At 34.7% G+C, this 20,008-nt stretch overlaps 4 protein-coding genes across 4 annotated transcripts; all 4 read right to left on the bottom strand.

The window, feature by feature from the left end:
• Positions 1–770: 770 nt before the first annotated feature.
• LOC114726856 (FT-interacting protein 3-like) lies at positions 771–3,140 on the bottom strand. The gene has a single exon (XM_028913606.1). It carries the CDS (start codon positions 3,138–3,140, stop codon positions 771–773), a length of 2,370 nt encoding a protein of 789 aa, XP_028769439.1.
• A 1,907-nt stretch (positions 3,141–5,047) lies between these two features.
• Positions 5,048–6,545, bottom strand: LOC114726954 (thioredoxin-like protein Clot). Its single transcript, XM_028913691.1, has 2 exons — positions 6,289–6,545; positions 5,048–5,486 (listed from the first exon to the last, which is right to left on the bottom strand). The coding sequence occupies exons 1-2, from the start codon at positions 6,431–6,433 to the stop codon at positions 5,239–5,241; spliced, it is 393 nt and encodes a 130-aa protein (XP_028769524.1). The 5' UTR covers positions 6,434–6,545; the 3' UTR covers positions 5,048–5,238.
• A 2,671-nt stretch (positions 6,546–9,216) lies between these two features.
• LOC114726539 (thioredoxin-like protein Clot) lies at positions 9,217–10,676 on the bottom strand. The gene is made up of 2 exons (XM_028913173.1): positions 10,475–10,676; positions 9,217–9,707 (listed from the first exon to the last, which is right to left on the bottom strand). The coding sequence occupies exons 1-2, from the start codon at positions 10,617–10,619 to the stop codon at positions 9,460–9,462; spliced, it is 393 nt and encodes a 130-aa protein (XP_028769006.1). The 5' UTR covers positions 10,620–10,676; the 3' UTR covers positions 9,217–9,459.
• Positions 10,677–15,293: 4,617 nt separating this feature from the next.
• Positions 15,294–16,719, bottom strand: LOC114726447 (thioredoxin-like protein Clot). Its single transcript, XM_028913080.1, has 2 exons — positions 16,549–16,719; positions 15,294–15,776 (listed from the first exon to the last, which is right to left on the bottom strand). The coding sequence occupies exons 1-2, from the start codon at positions 16,691–16,693 to the stop codon at positions 15,529–15,531; spliced, it is 393 nt and encodes a 130-aa protein (XP_028768913.1). The 5' UTR covers positions 16,694–16,719; the 3' UTR covers positions 15,294–15,528.
• Between the last annotated feature and the right edge of the window lie 3,289 nt (positions 16,720–20,008).

Here is a 20,008-nt window from a genome sequence, read left to right as displayed (position 1 = left end):
ACTAATAATTGATTTTTTTTGGCTGAGATGAAAGTGAAAAATATTTTTCATCCTTTTGTATTAATATATTTGATATTTTTAAAGTTTATAATTCTTAATTTTTATTTTTTGATAAAAGATATGGCATTTTATAACCGAATCTTTATTTTGTTCTCAAAATAGATAAGGATAATATATTTTATAGGCAATGACGAAATGCTATAACCCAGATTAACACAATTTGCATAGCATAATTGGAAATTTGAAATTTGAAGTGGTCATTGTCATTATCAGGTTTTGCTGTATGTTTAGTTTAGCTTATTTTAAGTAATTTTATGTTTTATGCAGTAAATATGTTTAAGAAATTTTTTCTCATAAAGTACAAAATCATATTGTGAGGAATGTTAAAACCATCATTCGCTTCAAACCATTCTTGGCTTTACCATTTCGAACAAATGCATTTTATGGATTGAATTTTGTATTTTTTTTTTTTTCGGTTCTTACAACCTCGAAAACTCTCTTGTATAGCTCTTTGATTTGTGTCTTATCAAAACGAGGTCCAAGAATGTCTGTTATATTGTTTGTGTGTTTTACAGTATCTGGACCCAAATGCAAACAAAGAAAAGCTACTTGATGATCTTTGAAGAAACAGAATTTCTGTATTGCTTAATAGTCAAAGCATATTGCTTTTCTTTATTCATCTACTTAGAAGAAGAAGGAGGAGGGGGAGAAGAAAAGGATATGAAATGAGTTTTATAAAGAAAAGAACACGAGAATCAACGAAATGAATATCAAAGCAAGCCATCAGATTTTGCAGGCATCCTCCTTAGGAAATTCTGTGGCACAGCTGGTATGTCAAACCGAAACCTCGGAGGTCTCAACAAGTAAGTCACCTGAACAAAGAAGATAACCTTAAAAGTAAAGAACCAACACAGAATCCCACCAGACAAACAGAAAATCATAAACAGAGCTGTCGCTCTCGGGTCTCTCCAACTCAACAGTGATTGAATCCTCTCTCCCTGAGTCGCCAAATCACCCATCACAGCAAGCAACCTCCCAGCAATCCCTCTCAGCCGATCATACCTGTTTCTCAGGTGTTCACCGCTGAATTTCGATGGCAATGGATCAAACTCTTCTTCTAGTTCTTCAGCCGTCGCTGTGTCAGCATGAGACAGCTTAATATCCATATGGGTCGGAAGTCTCGGCCGTTTTGGATATCGCCAGATTCCTATTCCGACAAGCAAGGAAAACATCAGGGGAAGGATTGTTCCTGGGATGAAGATGACTAAAAGGAAGATGAAGTAAGCAGTGATTGTCTTCACTGAGCTTTTCCAGGTACGAATCTCATGTAATTGTTTGCAGACATAAACTATACCACTCAGAAGGCTAAATATTCTCTGAATTTGAGCTCTTCCTTTTCTCATACTCCAAAAGTTTGCTCTCACATCAAGCATGTATTCCACAACCTCTCTCTTCAAAGGTGGTTCAGCTCTGCTTAGTCTCAATGAGGTAATAACAGCAGCTTGGTTTCTTAAACTGTCAAGCTGAAATACTGATAATGGGTTGACGTAATGCATTTTTGGAAGCAGAGGTTGTGTATAGGTTTGCAGAACATTAAGTAAAGATGGGCAAGAGAATCTCACAGCCAACTGAATTTCTCCCATTTTTATGGCTCCTTGAGGCTGCAAGTTTATGAGTGGGTAAAAGTGGGTGTACACTCTATCTGTCTCAAGTGTTGAGAGTCTAATTCTCACCTTTCCAATTTTCTTATCCACTGGTGCTTCCCCATTCTTTTCTGTTCGCAGATGGCCATTGTCAAATACTGCTATTGTTATGACTGTGCAAGGATCAAAAACTTCCCAAGTATATTGCTCATTCCACTTGGGAGAGAGACTATCAACTATAGTTCTTGTTCTAACCCATTTGGGCCCATACTTCGCAACACAATAAGCATCAGTTTTGTTGTCCTTTTTTATTGGTGATAGCCCAATAGCATTTAGAATGCCCAATTCTAAAACTCCAATTCCTGGTTTGCTCAGTTTCTTAGATGCTGGCCTGAGATCACTACTATATTGTGTGGCCTCATCAAGAACATGGTACCCACCATCCAAGGAGATCCTCATGTTAAGCTTAGTTGAAAACTTAACTTGCTCTTTTTGTTCTTGTTGACATTCATTGACCTTATTAGTTTTCTCACATCCCTCGTGAACCTTCTTGGGCTGTTCAAGGTTGTACCATTTGCTAGAAGCTGGTGCGGCATCTATTCTTTGCTCTACATTCTTCAATGGAACCGCGCAAATTCCCATTTTTTCATGCTTGCAAGAGCTCGAATTCCCCTGCTCTAGGCTCAGAACCAAAGACTCATCAAAAGGTTCTACTGCAACAAACATTAGATCCTCATTCCAAACGGGGTTAGGACTAATCTTCAAGGGACGGCTTCTGAGAGCAAGATTCCCAAGAATAGCTTGAATGAAGATTTCTGAGTTATCACTCTTTTTGGTTACTAGCAAATCCTGAGCTTGAATCACATTCACTCTTAAATACCATAGCCGAGGAGAAATGTACACTTTTGATCGAGTATAAGCAATATTATCACAGATAGTGGATGTTGCTACATCTGAGTGATAAGCATCGGGAAAAGCTTCATCTGCTTGAGTTCCCATCCAAACAGATAGCATTAATTCTTCTTTAAGCTTAACCCCTTTTTTATCTTCAAGTCTATACCACTGAGGGGCTAATGGACTATCTGGTGGAACTCTCATAGGAATATCAGATACACTGAATAAAACTCGACCCAGAGTTTCATTGGTACCATTTACTTTATCATTCACCATAATTTCTAGAACTGGTTCCTGAATCCGATCTTTTGCAAAAGCAAAGACTTGGTTCCATTCTGGATTTGAAGTTTTTTGAAAAATTCGAGTTGTTCCTATGAAACCTCCAAGCTTCACTTCAACATTGGGATTGGAAGTGTTAGATTTAGTGGCACTTAGCAAGTTTCTAGCTTTAACCACTCTCACAAAGAGAAAGTGCATTTGCTCTACGAGGTCAAAGGCAGTGGGAAGCCTGTCTCCACTCATGACTCTTCCGGCAGCTATGTTTGGGGTTGTTTCTTTAAGGGAGTAATCCTCCTGTGGCTTCTTTTGATTTTGATTAGCCATTGTTTGTACTGCAATAATAGGCTGAAAAGGCATTAGATATTCTCTTAGATTGTTCCAAAAACGTTCCGGCATATCATAGACATGAATAAGAGATTCATCTGGACATAATATTTCAACATTCAACATGTTGAAGCATACTTCTAACAAATCACAGATATTGAAATAAGTCATTATAATAAGTCAAATACTGACATTCTCTTAATCCCCTCAAACAGCAAATAAGGAGAGATCAAGTGTTTGACTAAAATCAGCAAAAAGTAAACATATCAATCGAGGAGAAATAACATAAATAACCATGTAGGATAACTACAGATACTCGAAACAAAGATTCACATAACGAAGTTTATTATCTTTTCTTTTACTGTTCTTCCTTTTTGTCCCTGTAAAATATGATTCATTATCTCTGTAATGTAACAAAAACCAACTAATTATATGTGCAAAATTCATTATAATTATAGTAACTGCGAAAGCAGGGTTCATGGAAATTTTGAAGTGGCTACAATACATGCAAGTATCTGGAGATTATCCCGTTCTAATCATCACTAAGCTTCAAGGTTTACAGACAGAGATGAAAACTCAGGCAATAGCTTCATTTCATTTGGTGAAATTTCATGGACAGAAGAGTAGAAATTAAAAAAAAAAAAAATAGCAGCATTAGTCACTACGTGAAAGATTTCTAGAAGAGGGGTTCAACCTGAGAGACGAGACGCGATAGACGCAATGTGAATAGCAAGAAGAAGCCTGAAACAGGGGAAACAGAGCAACCTTAAGAGAGCACTTGAGACAGAGATTTTCTTTAATGCCTATTTCAATGGGAAATAAGTATTGGGTCTGCACATGATCTCCAATTAAAAATCCATTCCTTGTGGCAATCAATGTGGAAAATTGAGGAGGGTTCTTCCGTGTGTATCATAACAGGTAACACAGAGAGAGAGAGAGAGAGAGAGGATGATACGAGAAGTTAACTTCTGTGGCCCGCGTCTCCTTTACCGTTTGCCTTTAAAATTTATCAGACGTAACTGTCGTCGTAAGTGCGCATGAAATGAAAACTTCATTTTGGTTAACAGATTTTTTTTTTCTTTTTTGGGTTTTGTTTGTATGAACGATGAGGAATTTCATGACTTGAAAATTAATGCCAAGTTTGGTTTGAGAGAAAATCAACCTAGGAGATGAGACGAGAGAATTTTGAAATTTTAAGACGAATATAAATGTTTAATAACTGATATAATCATAAGCTTTTATGAGGGATTATTCTGCTTTTTGGATATATAATAACTGACAAGCATTCACTGGTATCGCATTATGATTGGATTGAGATAAAATAAATATGGTAACGCTTCTCCCAATTCAGTTAAAAGCAGAGATTATTGTCGATTTTGTACCAAGAATTTATCTTATGTTGATTTCATCGGATGTCCCTGGAGGGACATTATGCTTTGTCCAAACTTTCTACTTGTTCAAAAATATTAACATTATCAGTTAAATTAATCGAAACTAATGACATGTCTCATGAGGTAAATCAGTTTTAGTGTGAAGAGAAAGAGAGGGAAAAAAACAGTTTTAGTGATTACTTTGGTTAATAATCATTTTCTTCCTTGCCTATATTTTGTATACTTAATTAATTTTCTTGTTAATCTTCTTCCTACATTCGCATATTAGTTGTCAGAGCTCATTTAAATTAAATTAAATTAACCTCTTGTGAAGTCTGGACTGTAAACTATGCCAGTGTTCTTCATGTTTTTTGTGAAGTTGGTGAGCTCTGAAAAAAATTACTCAAGTACCTTATTTTTTTCCCTTCACAGGACGAAAACAACTGGGTGTTTGTTGCGAATGTCACAGAGTCGCACCAAAAAAACAAAAACATAGTTAAAGGCCGATGTTTTTGACATAGCATCTCACTTTGCATATATGCTCATACATTGGCTTCATTCTTTGCTTTGATGCTAAATTATTATTACATGCCTTCTCTGGTAGAGGAAGCCAGATAAAGAAAGTGACAAACTTTTTGAAAGCTTTTTCCCTGGATGGATTGCTGGGAAGATAAAACGCCATAAATAGTGGATCTTACATTCTGAAGTGAGCTACACCAGCAATCATTTCAGGCAACAAGGGCTTCAATCTTGTCTTCAATGTAGGCTTCATTGTCCTCCAGACGACCTTTGATTGTGTCGTTCTCCCAACGGATCAATGTCGGTACCGATGTGAGCTTGAACCTTGAATCCTCTCTCCAAGGATTCTGAGGGTTTTTCCATGCTGGTATGTCTCCTACATAAGTCCTCAACAGTGCAATATCATCTGATGCAGATTCCAGTTTTTTGTAGATCACGGGCTCAGCCCTAGAGCAGTCTGTGAACCAAAAAAAACCAAAAAAAGAGCCAAGCAGAAACAAGTCATTTTTGGGTTTTGCTAAATGAGTTCTAACTAGTTTAGGACTGGTTTGGGAGGAGGGAGACAAATCAGACAATAACTCAACTATTTTTGGATGATTGCAGGTAACAAGTAATGGAGTGGGTGGGTTGAGATGGATTCTCAAGCCACTGGTTTCCTTTTCAATTCCATACTCGAATTTCAAAACTTCAATTTCAATTACTAGTTTTTCCTTTCAGTTCTCACCCATGATCAATTCCCATTTTCTTCCATGACTAAAAGTTTATAAATCTTCACCAACGAAGGAAGACAAGTAGGAACCAGCCAGGTCTGCAGTCCAATCAGAAACATAGTGAATAGCCAGTCTTGCTACCGTCCCCTTCGAACCTCAATTCTCCACCAAGCTCTTCCCGGGTTGGGTAATTTAATGAAGAGTTTCACCTCTCGAAGTGGAGCTTTCCCACAATAAGATATATTTCACAATTGTCGCCTCAGATTTTTGTTTACGGATACGAAAATCTCAAAGTGGTCATTGAATTATCCATCAAAAGTTCAGTTAGGCTACTCAAAACATTTCATTAAATGTGCCGTAATGCTCTAAACAAACAGGTACACTATCACTACAATAATGCAGAATTCCATATTTCTTCCAGAAAATTCACCAGATCTGAGAAGAACGGGTAAACTTCTAGAAAAAACTCAACAAAATGGGAAACGATAACACAGAGAAACAAGTATGATCTACGGAGATTCGAAAGCAGTTCAAGAACCACAATAATACCAGGGCAAATGCTAAGGGAGGTAGCAGGGTCTTTGTCGACCAGGAAGAGGATTAGATTGAGCTTGTTCTTCGGCACATCTGAACGAAACTTTTCGAAGGCTTCAGCGAAGCTTGCAATCGTGGCATCGGAAATCTTCAGCGGCATTTTCTCGATTATCTGCGACTCTGCAACCAAGAGTATGATAACTTTCTGGCGGCGACAACGATAATTCGGTCGCCATTATATATGCAAGATTCGGGCAGCTTGGGCACAGCATTGTACCACCATAATCATTTTGAATAATATAATGAACCACTCAATGCGTGTGAGTTGGGTGTGTCCAAGTTCATCTTCCGAAAATATATTTTAATGGAAATCAGAGCCAACATGTTTATGCAGCCCCTTTCCAAGACGGGAGTAAAGCTAACTCTGACCCGTAACTTAGCCAATTGCCAGATTCTAATAACATATTCAAATATATAGAAATCTCACAGCTCAAAGACGTAGCGAGAGACTCTGAAGTACTTCTCACCATTTCAAGATGTTTTGGAGCAAAGATCCACAAGATTCATGATCTGACTTGGGGGAAAACAACTAAAAACAGAAAACACGTACGTTAAGAAGAAAAACATGTTAAGAAATCTTATTATCAGTGTGTAGACACAATGATAACAATTGGAATGACCTTCGCGCTCTCACTTAAAAGACATGAATATTAGTACAAAGGAAAGAGGCACCTACCTTCCCTCTCGGAAGTAAGAAAACAGACTACTCATAAGAAAAAACTACATCCCGGGCCTTTTTCTTCCCAAGTCAGACACATCGGTCTCGTTTGGTGCGGAGTATTGAAAATGAGAGTAAGAATTGAGATTAGGATTGAAAAAATGGGTTAAAAAAATATGTAGTATGAGTAACATGGAATTAGACAAATCTATATATCTGGAATTGGAAAATACCATGGATGCTCTGCTTGGATTGAGTGAAAATGGGAGAGGAAAGAAAAGTGGAGTGGAAAATGGAAGAGAAATGAACTTTTCCCCTGCTTGGATGGCAAAGAAAACAGGAGAGGAAAGAAAAGTGGGAGGAAAAATATAGTGGGCCCCATACCCTATTTTCCTCTCAAAATTTCTCTCTGCAAGTGGAGAGATTTTCACCATTTCGGATTATTCCCTCACTATCCTCTCTTGCCAAACGTTGGTCACCAAGTTTTGATTAGATTTTAATGATATAGAATATTCAATTTTAGAATCTAGTTGCGGAGAGTTTAGAAACGTGCGCACGCATGTGATTATGATTAACCCCAACGTTTTATATACATATATGGGCATGTCTGTGGGAGAATGGTATATGTTTTGACAATACTAATTCAAAGCATTCGCGTTTTTAGTAGATAATAATATAATGTATAAATTATTTATTTCCTTTTATTTTAATTAAGTTCAAAAATTATTTCCTTTTTATTTTTACATAAAAAATAATTTTTTTACTAAATTATTTAGTTTCCTTGCCAATTAATTATAATAAGGACATTTTAGTCATTCTGATATTTATACATTTTCTTTCCTCTCTGTTTTCTCTCACTCATCCAAGCAGGAAGAGTGATAATATTTTCCTTTCAGTTTTCTCTTCTCTTCATTTTCTTTCCTCCCAACTTTCTTTTCTTCTCAATTCAAGCGGGGGGGAGGGATGTGATATTCTCTAATCTCACTCACATGAAATTGTCTAATCTTATATAACAAGAAATTACTCGTACTAAATATTCTTTAATATTTTTCTTAATCCTAATCCCAATCCTTATTTCTTGTTTTAATGCTTTGTACCAAAAGTAAGAATCGTTCCCCTTGCATTGCCTTTAATTAATAGCTTTAGAGATAATTAAGAGGTAAGAGAGTGTCCTCTGTGTCAGCCACCATGTTCTGCTGCTTCGAGCTTAACAGCTTCATCTTCTTTTCATCGAAGAAGATGAAAGCAATAAGGGGCATGCAGTGGAAGCGGGTTCTCTAACGCTGAGACACACAGAGGCTCGGAAATATGAAGCCTCCATTGGTGTTTCTCACTTCCCTGTTCATTCTCAGCCTTCTCGCCTGTAGCTGCTGTGTATATGCATGTTTCTTGAGTTAATTTCATTGGATGTCCCTGGAGGGGCATTATGTCTTGTCCAAACCTTATACGTACGTGGTCCAAAATACTAATAATATCAATTAAATTAATTAAAACTAATGACGCGTCACACGAGCTAAACCAGTTGTAGTGGATGCAAAAAAAAAAGAACAACGAAAGTTTGATTGCTTTTGTTAATAGTCGTTTTTGTCCTTGCCTCTCTGTTCATATAGTTAAGTTTCTTTCTTCATTCGAGAATATTAGTTATACGAGCTCATTTGAGTTAACCTCGTGTGAAGCATTACCTCCCATTTTTAATATAAAAGTTAAATATCTAATTTAAAGAGATTAAAAAAATTAATTAAGTCAATTACTTGTAACAAATATGTGTTAACTTTTCTGAACTAACCTCTTTAATTATGTGTATTAAAATTACCTTCTAATAAAAACAGCATATAATCAATAGGAATATTTTAAAGAACAATTATAAATTAGAAAGATAAAGTAAATTAAAATCTTATATTTATGATTAAATCTACCCTACCTGCAATTTAGTTATCAGCGGTATAAATTTCTTCCTCATGAAATTTTCATATTATGCATTCAAATTAACTATTAATTTGTATTTCTCTTAATACTTGAAATTAGACTAAAGTATGAGTATAACCATTTTCCTTAAAAAAGTATGTGTATGTTTTCCCACCTAGAACCAGCTCAAGTGGCAAGGATAATGGTTCAAAATCTCTTGTAAAACCCAAGACAAAGAAATAAATCAATGCATATTTTAAATTATACAAAAGATATAATTTACTCAACATATTAATTATCATCCACTAAATCCAAGGGAAGACTTCACACTGCATCTGAACATATCATATACTCATGTCAAGCTGTGTCTTAGTACACGTCCTTCTTAGATGAAGCTACAAGGATGCAGGGGGTTCATTCACTAGCATTTAACATCTTATTTTTATTCTATGATCTGCAGGCGAAGCTCTAGACGTAGGATAATAGGACGGATGAATTGCTGGGAAGATAGCGCCATAACTAGTAGTTCTTACATACTGAATCGAGCTACCCTAGCAATCATTTCAGGCCAGAAGAGCTTCAATCTTGTCTTCAATGTGGGCTTCATTGTCCTCCAGACGACCTTTGATTGTGTCATTCTCCCAACGGATCAAAGTCGGCACGTCAGCGATCTTGAACCTTGAGTCCACCCTCCAGGGATGCTGAGGGTTACTCCATGTTGGTCTGTCCCCTACATAAGCCCTCAACAGTGCAATATCATCTGATGCAGCTTCCAGCTTTTTGTAGATCACAGGCTCAGCCGTCACACAGTCTGTGAACGAAAAAAAAGCCAAACAGAAACAAGTCATTTTTGGGTTTCGTTAAAAGAGTTCTCACTAGTTTAGGACTGGTTTGTGAGGATAGGGACAATAACTCAAAACTATTGTTGGGTGATTGCAGGTGACGAGTAATGCAGTGGATGGGTTCTCAAGCCACTCCTACATTTCAATTTCATACTTCAATTTGAAAACTTCAATTTCAATTACTAGTTCTTCTCTTATTACCCATGATTCACTCTCCTTTTCTTTCATGACTAAAAGTTTGTGAATATCCACCAACGTAGAAAGAAAATTATGAATCAGCCAGGTCTGCAGAGCAAAGATCAGAAACATAGTAGTATAATAGCCAGTCTTACCACCCTCTTCTTCAAACCTCAATTCGCCAACAAGCGCTTCCCACTATTTAATGAAGGTTGGGTAATTTCACCTCTGTGGAGCTTTCCCACAGTAACATGTATTTCACAATTCGCGCCCAGTTTTTTGTTTACTAATAAGAAATCTAAAAGTTCTCATCGAATTATCCCTCAACAGCTTTCAGATAGGCTACCGAAAACATTTCATTAAATGTGCCCTACTGCTCCAAACAAACAGGTACAATATGAATATAATCTTGCAGAATTCCAGAAGTCCCCCAAAAAGTCGCCATATCTGGGAACTAGGGGCAAGCTTCCACGGAAAACTGAAAAATGGGAAAAGATAACACAGAGAAGCAAGCATGATCTACGGAGATTCGAAAGCAGTTCAAGAACCACAACAATACCAGGGCACCAGCTGAGAGAGGTAGCAGGGTCTTTGTCGGCCAGGAAGACGATTAGATTGGCCTTGTTCTTCGGCGCCTCTGATCGAAACTGCTCGAAGACTCCATCGAAGCTCGAAACCGTGGCATCAAAGAGCTTCAGCGGCATTTTTCCTATTGTCTTCCGCAACTTCACAACCAGGAATAGGGAACCTTTCTGGCGGGGACGAGGATCATTTACGCGCCATTATATGCAAGGATTCTCTTGGATTGGAAAACGGGTCGGATCATCATGAGATTACCGGGGCTCAGTTTGATTCCTTTTCCAATTTTTCTCTGTAGAAGTTAATGTTATCTTTGCTTCTAAAATTTAATTTAATTTTTTTTTTATTTTAGTTTCTAAAATTTGAAATTAAGAATTTTGGTCTTTTAGATTTAACTTCATTTTCGTTTTGGTCAGTGAAATTTTACCTCTAACTTACAAATCAAAACTAAAATAAGGTTAAATTTTAAGAATTAAAAATAATATTAATAATTATGGTATTAATAAAAATTATTTTTAAAAAATTATTAGGGCCACACAACTTTAAATCATGAACCAATTATTATTTTACCAACAAACTTTTTTTTTTTTTGCCAGAAATACCAACAGACTGGTAGTTGAATGACATAGAAGGTCCTTGATAAATAAAAGTCTGGTTGATATTATTTCTTATCAATATAAAAATCACGTCAATAATGCGAGGGTCCGCTCCAATTAAATGTGATTCATGTGATACCTTCATCTGATGTGATAGTAATATACCACAATTTTTGCTGGTTAAAAAAAACCACAATTATGAAATAGTTTACAAATAATTTTTTAATTATAATTTACGAAATACAAGATAAATACGTGAGAGGAGTTTTATCTCAACTGATATGAAATATGCTTATAAGTATTTTCATTGCTATACCAAACAAGCCCTTAATCATAATATCAATCATTAATATAAGAGTTAGATAACTAATCTAAGAAGATTAAGAAAATTAATTAAGTTGGTTATTTGTTATAAGTTTGTATTGGTCTTTCTAAACCATCATATTTAATCATAAATCATCCTTTTCAATCATATATATTGAATGATTCGAATTATTTCTTGGTATGAAACCCTTACAATTAAAAAAATGAAAACTAAAATAGAATCTTATGTTTAAAGCAAATCCCACCTAATTTTTATAATACCTTCGATTCTAATTATAAGAACCAGTTGACTAATTTGAGAAAATTAAAGAATAAGTTAAGTTAGTTATTTGAATTAAATAGGTGTTGTCTTTGCTAAAATATTCTTACTAATAAAATGTATTAGCTAGAATTACTATTGTTAGAAAGACTAATTTTAAAAAAAATATATAAATATGAAAAAAAATAAATTAGGATCTTATATTTAGAATCAAAATAAAAATTAAATAAGATTTTATATTAAGTAACGGATTAGCATTAAGAATCAATACAAAAGGATTGATAGATGATTGGATGAGTCGTCCATAAACTTGAGGAGAGAACTTTTACACATTCGCAGTAGGGGATCTAAACACATCAGCACTTTCTCCGGCGAAAAAACCGAGCGAAAAAACACAGCAGCATTTTGACTTCAATATTATCTTAATTATTAATAAATTAATACTAGTAAAATTGAAATTAAGATGAGCTAGAACCAAAAAGTGTATATAAGCTTACTATACGGTATTTTTTTAAATTCTTTTTTTAAGTTCATATCGAGTGACGAGTAGATCGTAATTTAAAAAGGGTAGGATATGAAAATTAACACTGATTATGATTTTAAACGCGGCTTCTGCTTTTCTCTTATGCTCAAAATTAACTACTCTTTCAATTTTAAATATAAGATTTTTTTTGTGGTGTGTATATAGGTTTTATATTTAAGACCGGAGAAATAGAAAATATCTCAAGGTGTTAACTATCACATATTGAGTATTATTGAGAAAATATTTTAAAATGTTGCAATTAATTTAGAATATTAGATCACACTGAAAAAAGTATTCCGGGGTGCTGGAATTTTTTTTTTGGGGAAAAAATGGCAAAGCATTAACCTCTGTCTTGTTTTCACCCTCCATTTAGAGCCGGGAAAACGGGCCAAGCCCGTCGGGCCGGCCCGTTTAAGCCCGTTTAAGTCAAGGGCCGGGCTTATATTTTGAAGTCTTGAAAAGAAAGTCGGGCTTAAAAGGGTCAGCCCTGTAGGGTCGCGGGCCGGCCCGTTTAGGCCCGTCAAATTTTTTTTTATTTCTGTCTTTTTTTCTTAACTTAAAAAAGAAAACCCTAACATTTTAAACATAGCATACTTTTAGTTTTACTTATCTTGGCAGCTCACATAGGTAGCATTCACAAAAAGAAAAAAAGAATCACTATAGTTGTGGGAAAAATAACCAAAAAAACATGAAAATTGCAAAATTTAAAACTAGGTATATTCATAAAAATATATTGTTATTTATAAGTTGTCAAAACCTATTAAAATACTGTATCTATAATTTTTACAGTCTTTATTTATCATTCTCCCATATTTTTTATACTTGAAATATAATTGATCAAAAAATCTTTTAAACTAAAATAAAGATCTATATCATTTTTATAGTAGAAACAAATTTAGAACTAAGAATGATGGACTCTTTTCTTTTTTATCGGTATGATAAATGATTATTCTTTATGTATACTATGTTTGTTAGTTAAACTTTTTTGTTAATTATTTATAATCAAACTAGATCATCCGCATTGTAATTATCTACTGAACTTAATGCTTATTTAGTTGTTTATGTCTGTCCTCTATTTAGTTTGTTTATTCAATAGACTTTATTATACTGTAATATATGTTTAGACATGATAATGTTTATATTTGTGACTCAATTTTATTTATATTTATATCTTTTATTAGTAATTTTTATTGTTTCATTTTTATTATTTTGATAAAATATACATAAAAATAAAAAAATTATTTTAATTAAAAAGACCAAAAACCCGCGGGCTAGCCCGAGCCCGTCATCTCACGGCCGGGCGGGTTTGAAAAAATGACTTATTTTAGAATTCGGATTTAAACGGGCCGGCCCGTTTAAGCCCGAACCCGTCACGGGCCGGCCCGTTTTCTCAGTACTACCTCCATTCATCCCTCGTCGCATTTTCGGGTGCTCACCGTTGAAACGACAATGTTTGGGTTAGTGGCAACCTGCCCTTCTCTGCCCTTTCACTTGAACCCCCTCCTTGTCTTCTTCCCCAGATTTACGGCATCCTCGACTCCCACCCTTGCGCCTATCTCCAACGAATTCATGAGAGTGGATGTCCTCAGCGAACAATGAAAATTGAAAACAACCGACGGAGTTAAAAAAGGTGCACGTGGAAGCTCCGGGCAGGTTGGCCCCCCGTGTTGACTTTTACGATTTTAAACTAATATTATTTCTAAGATCTATTTAATTAATTTAATTAAATTAAGAAAATTAGATAAATTAATTAATTATAAGAAGTATAACATGTTTTTTTTAAAATATCATGATCATTTTTTTTTAATATCCTCCCTCTATTTTCTCCTTAATTATGATTGTGATAGTATCAATAGAAGTAATTTAGAAAAAATTGATAAATATGAAAAAATATGTCTTATATTTAGAATTAAAATCAACTTAATAATTAGATCGTATATTAAAAACTGGATGAATACTTTATTTGAATGAAGGCAAAAACAAAGGATAGAAAGAGAAAAATTAAAAAATATATTTTTTATTTGGCCAAAAAAATCTTTTCCCCACCTCGTATTTGGATTAGTAAAGGGGGAAAAACACATAAAAATTGACTATTTTTGTATCATTATATATTTGTGATTGCACGCAATAGAGGGTGAGTCTCAGAACAACTGTAAGCTTGCTGAAACAAGGGGTTACGAATTTAGATGTTAAAAACAGCTTCTTCTTTGTGAGGATAAGGATGTCGCTTATTAGATTCCATGTGAGGAAGCCTTAACAAGAGGTCACGAATTTAAATTTTAAAAGCAGGTTCTTTAACGCCGAGACACAGAGAGATTCAGAAATCTTAAGCTCCCATTGTTGTTTCTTACTTTCCTGTCCATTCTCAGCCTTCTCGCTTGTAGCTGCTATATATGTATCTTGTGTGGAATTCATCGGATGTCCCTAGAGGGACATTATGTCCAGTCCGAACCTTCTACATGGTCCAAAATACTAACAATATCAGTTAAATTAATTAAAATTAATGACACCTCACATGAGCTAAACCAGTTTTAGTAGGAGACAAAAGGGGGGAAAAAAAGTTTTAGTGATTGCTTCTGTTAGTAAGAGTCATTTTTGTCCTTGCCTCTTTGTTCATAGCACCCAAGAAACCGAAGTGTTGAGCTTGTGGGTTTTGGTTTAATATTCCTGATAGCTCTAAGGGCATATGCTCATGCATTGGCTTCTATGCTTTGATGCTCAGTTATTTTATATGCCTTCTCTGGTCGAGGAATCCTGATAAAGACAGTGACAACTTTTTTGAAAGCTTTTTCCTTTTGAGGGCATCCCATCTTATTTATTCATCATTCCGTCCTAGTTAATGTCCCTTAATGTCCTTACCTGCAATTTAGCTATCTACGTTATATAGTTCTTCCCCATGAAACTGTTATATTATGCGCTCAAATTAACCATTGATTTTTGTTTTATTTTCATACATACTTGAAATTAGACTGAAATGTGAGTATATCTTTTTTCCTTAAAAAAAAAAGTGAATCTATGTTTTACCACAATTAACTCAAGTGGCAATGATAATGGCTCAAAATCTCTTGTAAAACCCCAAAAAAAAAATGAATGCACATTTTTAAAATATGAGAAAGACATATAATTTACTCAAGATAATAATTATCATCTAATAAACCCAATAGTGAATTTCACATTGCATCCCAACATATCCTATCCTCATATTCATATGAAGCTACTCGGATGTTGGGGGTTCACTCACCAGTACTCAACATCTTATTCTATGATCTGCAGGCAAAGCTAACACAACCAGTAGCTCTCACATACTGAAGCGAGCTACATCAGCAATCATTTCAGGCAAGAAGAGCTTCGATCTTGTGTTCAATGTGGGCTTCATTGTCCTCCAGACGACCTTTGATTGTGTCATTCTCCCAACGGACCAACGTCGGCACCCCAGTGAGCTTGAACCTTGAGTCCACCCTCCATGGATGCTGAGGGTTCCTCCATGTTGGTCTGTCTCCTACATAAGCCCTCAATAGCGCAATATCATCCGATGCAGCTTCCAGCTTTTTGTAGATCACAGGCTCTGCCCTCACACAGTCTATAAACAAAAAAAGAGCCGAACAGAAACAAGTCATTTTTGGTTTACTAAATGAGTTCTAACTAGTTTAGGATATGGACAATAACTCAAACTATTGTTGGGCCATTGCAGGTGACAAGAAATGCAGTGGATGGGTTAAGATGGGTTCTCACGCCATTACTACATTTCAATTTCATACTCCAATTTGAAAACTTCAATTTCAATCACTAGTTCTTCTCTTATCAACCATGATTCACTCTCCTTTTCTTTCATGACTGAAAGTTTTTGAATATTCACCAACGCAGAAAGAAAATTACTAATCAGCCAGGTCTGCAGACCAAAGATCAGAAACATAGTAGTACAATAGCCAATCTTACTACCCTCTTCTTCAAACTTCAATTCTCCAACAAGCTCTTCCCACGTTTTGGTTTGAATGGTGATGAAGGTTGGGTAATTTAATGAAGAGTTTCACCTCTCTAAGGGGAGCTTTCCCACAGTAAGAAATATTTCACAATTCTCGCCCAGTCTTTTGTTTACCGATACGAAAATCTCAAAGTGCTAACCGAATTATCCCTCAAAAATTTTTCATTTAGGCTACCCAACCCTAATGCTCCAAACAAACAGGTATATTATGAATACAATCTTGCAGAATTTCAGATTTCCTAAAAAAATTCACCATATCCGACAATAACGGGTCAGCTTCTACGAAAAACTTAAAACTGGGAAAAGATAACACAGAGAAGCAAGCATGATCTATGGAGATTCGAAAGCAGTTCAAGAACCACAACAATACCAGGGCACCAGCTGAGAGAGGTAGCAGGGTCTTTGTCGGCCAGGAAGACGATTAGATTGGCCTTGTTCTTCGGCGCCTCTGATCGAAACTGCTCGAAGACTCCATCGAAGCTCGAAACCGTGGCATCAAAGATCTTCAGCGGCATTTTTCCAATTATCTGCGACTCCACAACCAAGACGAGGGAACCTTTCTGGCGGAGCCGGGGATAAATTGCACGCCATCACATGCGAGGATTCTCTTGGATTGGAAACGGGTCGGATCATCATGAGATTACCGGGTTCAGTTTGATGTTGGTTCCAAATTTAAAAAAGTATTTTTAAAATCCTAAAAGGCCACGCAACTTTAATGTGACGAGTGAAGTATCATTTTGACAATGAAAACTTCTCAGCCGCTGGAAAAAAATCTAGTAGATATTGTTGCTTGTCCAATATATAACCGTAAAACACAAAAACTGGGGGCGCTAATTTTAGTTGCTGGCTAGATCGCTAAAGCTTTATTATCGAGATTGTGTTCGAAAGATTGGATTTGGAGACCTCCTCCTTAGCTTTAGTTTATTGATAATGATAGGGCTGCTTTGTTTAACATACGGGCTAATACTATCTCCAGTTCTAATAATAAAAGCTAGTTAAATAATCTGAGATGATTAAGAAAAGAAGTTGAATTAGTTATTTGTAATAAATAGGTACTGCTTTTTCTAAAATATCCTTACTAATTAAGTATATTAGCTGGCTAGAATTATTATTGTTAGAAAAATTACCTTAAAAATATATAAATATGATGGACAAAATAAATTGGAGTCTTGTATTTATAACCAAAATAAAAATCAGACAAAATCTTATATTAAAAACTGGGAGTAGTAATTCCTAGATATAGGTCCAACGAAGATATCGCATGATCCACATGTTACTAAGGTGGACCCTGACATTTCACGTAGGAGTAAAGATTATAGCTATCTTTCTTAACGGATACTACTTTTAATTCTAATTATAAGAGTTAGTTGACTAATTTAAGAAGATTAAGAAAAGAAATTAAATTAGTTATTTGTAATAAATATGTATTGTCTTTTTTAAAATATCCTTACTAATCAACTATATTGGGTAGAACTATTATTGTTAGAAGGACTAATTTAAAAAAAATATATATAAATATGAAAGACAAAGTATATTAGGATCTTATATTTAGGATTAAAATAAAAATCAAACAAAATCTTAAGGTCCGGAGGTAGTATTAGTTTGCCATATTAAAAGTGACTCATTTTCTTTAGACTCAACTGCTTTAATAGTTGGATTGTGTTTTGCTTTGTTTGTGTAGTTTTGTTGTATTTCAGACTGTCACTTTGCACGTAGCCCCCCCCCCCCCTCAATAATGAAATTTTCCTTCAGTTAAAAAAAAAAAAAACGGCTCTAAACCATGTGAAATTCACTCAGGTCAAAAAAAGAAAAAAAAACCATGTGAAATTCACGTCGATAATGTGAGGGTCCACCTTAGTAACATGTGAATCATGCGATATCTTCGTTGGATGTGACATCATCACGTAAAACGAAAAAAGATTGATGACTGGACGGGTGATCCACAAATTCATGGGTTACTTCCCAGTTTAATAATTATTTGGGTAAAAATAAAATTATGATTTTAAAAATAATTTTATAGTATATAAAAAAAATTTATGTCAATTTATGTTAAATTTTTTTAAAGTACTTTTTTATTTAACCAAACATCCTCTAATTAAAATTACCAATCTTCTTTTTGAATGTGTCACATATATAAAGATCTAACCAAAAATAATTTTAAAAAAAGATTTTGTGATGTGAAGACTAAGGAAATGAGGTCATAATATAAGATTCTAAGAGAGAATTATAATAAGATAAAAAAAATGACTATAAAAAAGTATGAACTAGAAGTTGACATTTTCTGTAATGAAATTTATCATTATAAACTGTTTAATTATTATTTAAAAAATTTAATAATTATGTTTCTTTCGATTGCAATTCTCCCAAATTATAATTCGGCACACAGTTATTAAGTGGGCTTATGGCCACATGGACTCAATATTTTACCTGCCATGAAAATTGAAAACAGCCCACAGATCGAATTTTGGTTTGGAACAAATGGGTGCAAAAGCTTCGGACTGGCTGAGCCGAATGTTAACCATTACGACTTTAAACCAAGACTTGATCTGAATCAAGGGGGAAAAACAGTTTAAAAAAAAAAAAAAAAGCATAGAAAGAGAAAATTTTAAGCTATATGTATTTATTTGGCAAAAAATATTTTTCCTAATATCTAGATTAATAGGAAAAAAATCTCGTTCGTTCATTTTTTCCTCCTTATTTGCTATGCTGTATATAGTAGAGAACAAAGTGGTAGGGGTGGGATTTGAGCCACACTACCTTTTGATCATTTAAGCCAATAAAAAAGAATTAATTCACAGGTGAGAAATTATTTTAAAAAAGTGGTGTGTCATTTGGGCTAGTTGCTTATGGTGGCCTATTGCCGGCAAAAGGTTAAACTTTTATTTTTTTTTTTTAACAAAAAAGGTGTTTTTGTCATTTCTTTTAAATTTCAAAATTTTAATTTGAGAATAACTTCTCTGGCTGTCATTTCTAATCTTTAGCTTCCTAAATTGGGATATTCTTATTTCAAGCTTAGTTATCTGTCATTTTCTCTATACAAAACCCTACCCAATGAAAACCTGGTGCATTTGGCGGCCAATTTGCTGCTATATGCACACACACAGTAAATATACTTTCTCTTTTTATGTTTTCTGTAACTTCCTCATCTGTGTGCGTGTTTTTTTGACCCATGGAAACAAGCCGAAGGTAAAGATGAACGCAGTATTATTATACCACCAAACTCCATCTTCCAAATATATATATATATATATATATATATTTTAATGCATATCATCGAAGCCAAAATATCGAAGCAGTAGAATCCCTCGCAAAAGCCACACAATAAAGCTACTTTAACACGTAATTCAAGGGAGCTAACCCACCAAACTCTAATCATGTCATGTATGATGGACATATCCTAATACCAGTTAAAACTAATTAAAAATAAACATCTAGAAATCCCATATTTTTAAAAAAATGCATGACAGTACTCAAATATTCAAATAAAACATTCTACTTCTACTTCTTCTTTGAAGTGTTTGAAAACTCCAAAATTATTTAATATTTTCACTTGACTTCGTAAAATTATTTCTACAAAACTAATCCAAACACCTCCATATCTATAATACTTTTCTGATCTTAAATATAAAACCCATTTTATAGTATAGTTTACATTATAAAATGAATATTATGTTTAGGATCAGAACAGTACTAAATGTATATGTTCATGAAAGGAAGATAAAGACGCAGGATACATCATAGTAAGAAGATCATGTGCTTTTCTGTTTTGGTTTTTGTCCACTGATAGGGACATGAACGCTACAAAGGAAAGAGGCATCCCACCTTCCTTC

Source organism: Neltuma alba, unplaced genomic scaffold (genome assembly GCF_004799145.2).
Source record: "Neltuma alba isolate B1F8T4 unplaced genomic scaffold, ASM479914v2 tig00000367_pilon, whole genome shotgun sequence".
NCBI lineage: Eukaryota > Viridiplantae > Streptophyta > Magnoliopsida > Fabales > Fabaceae > Neltuma > Neltuma alba.
Note: the sequence above shows the minus strand (reverse complement) of the source record. Positions and strands in the feature narration are given on the sequence as shown.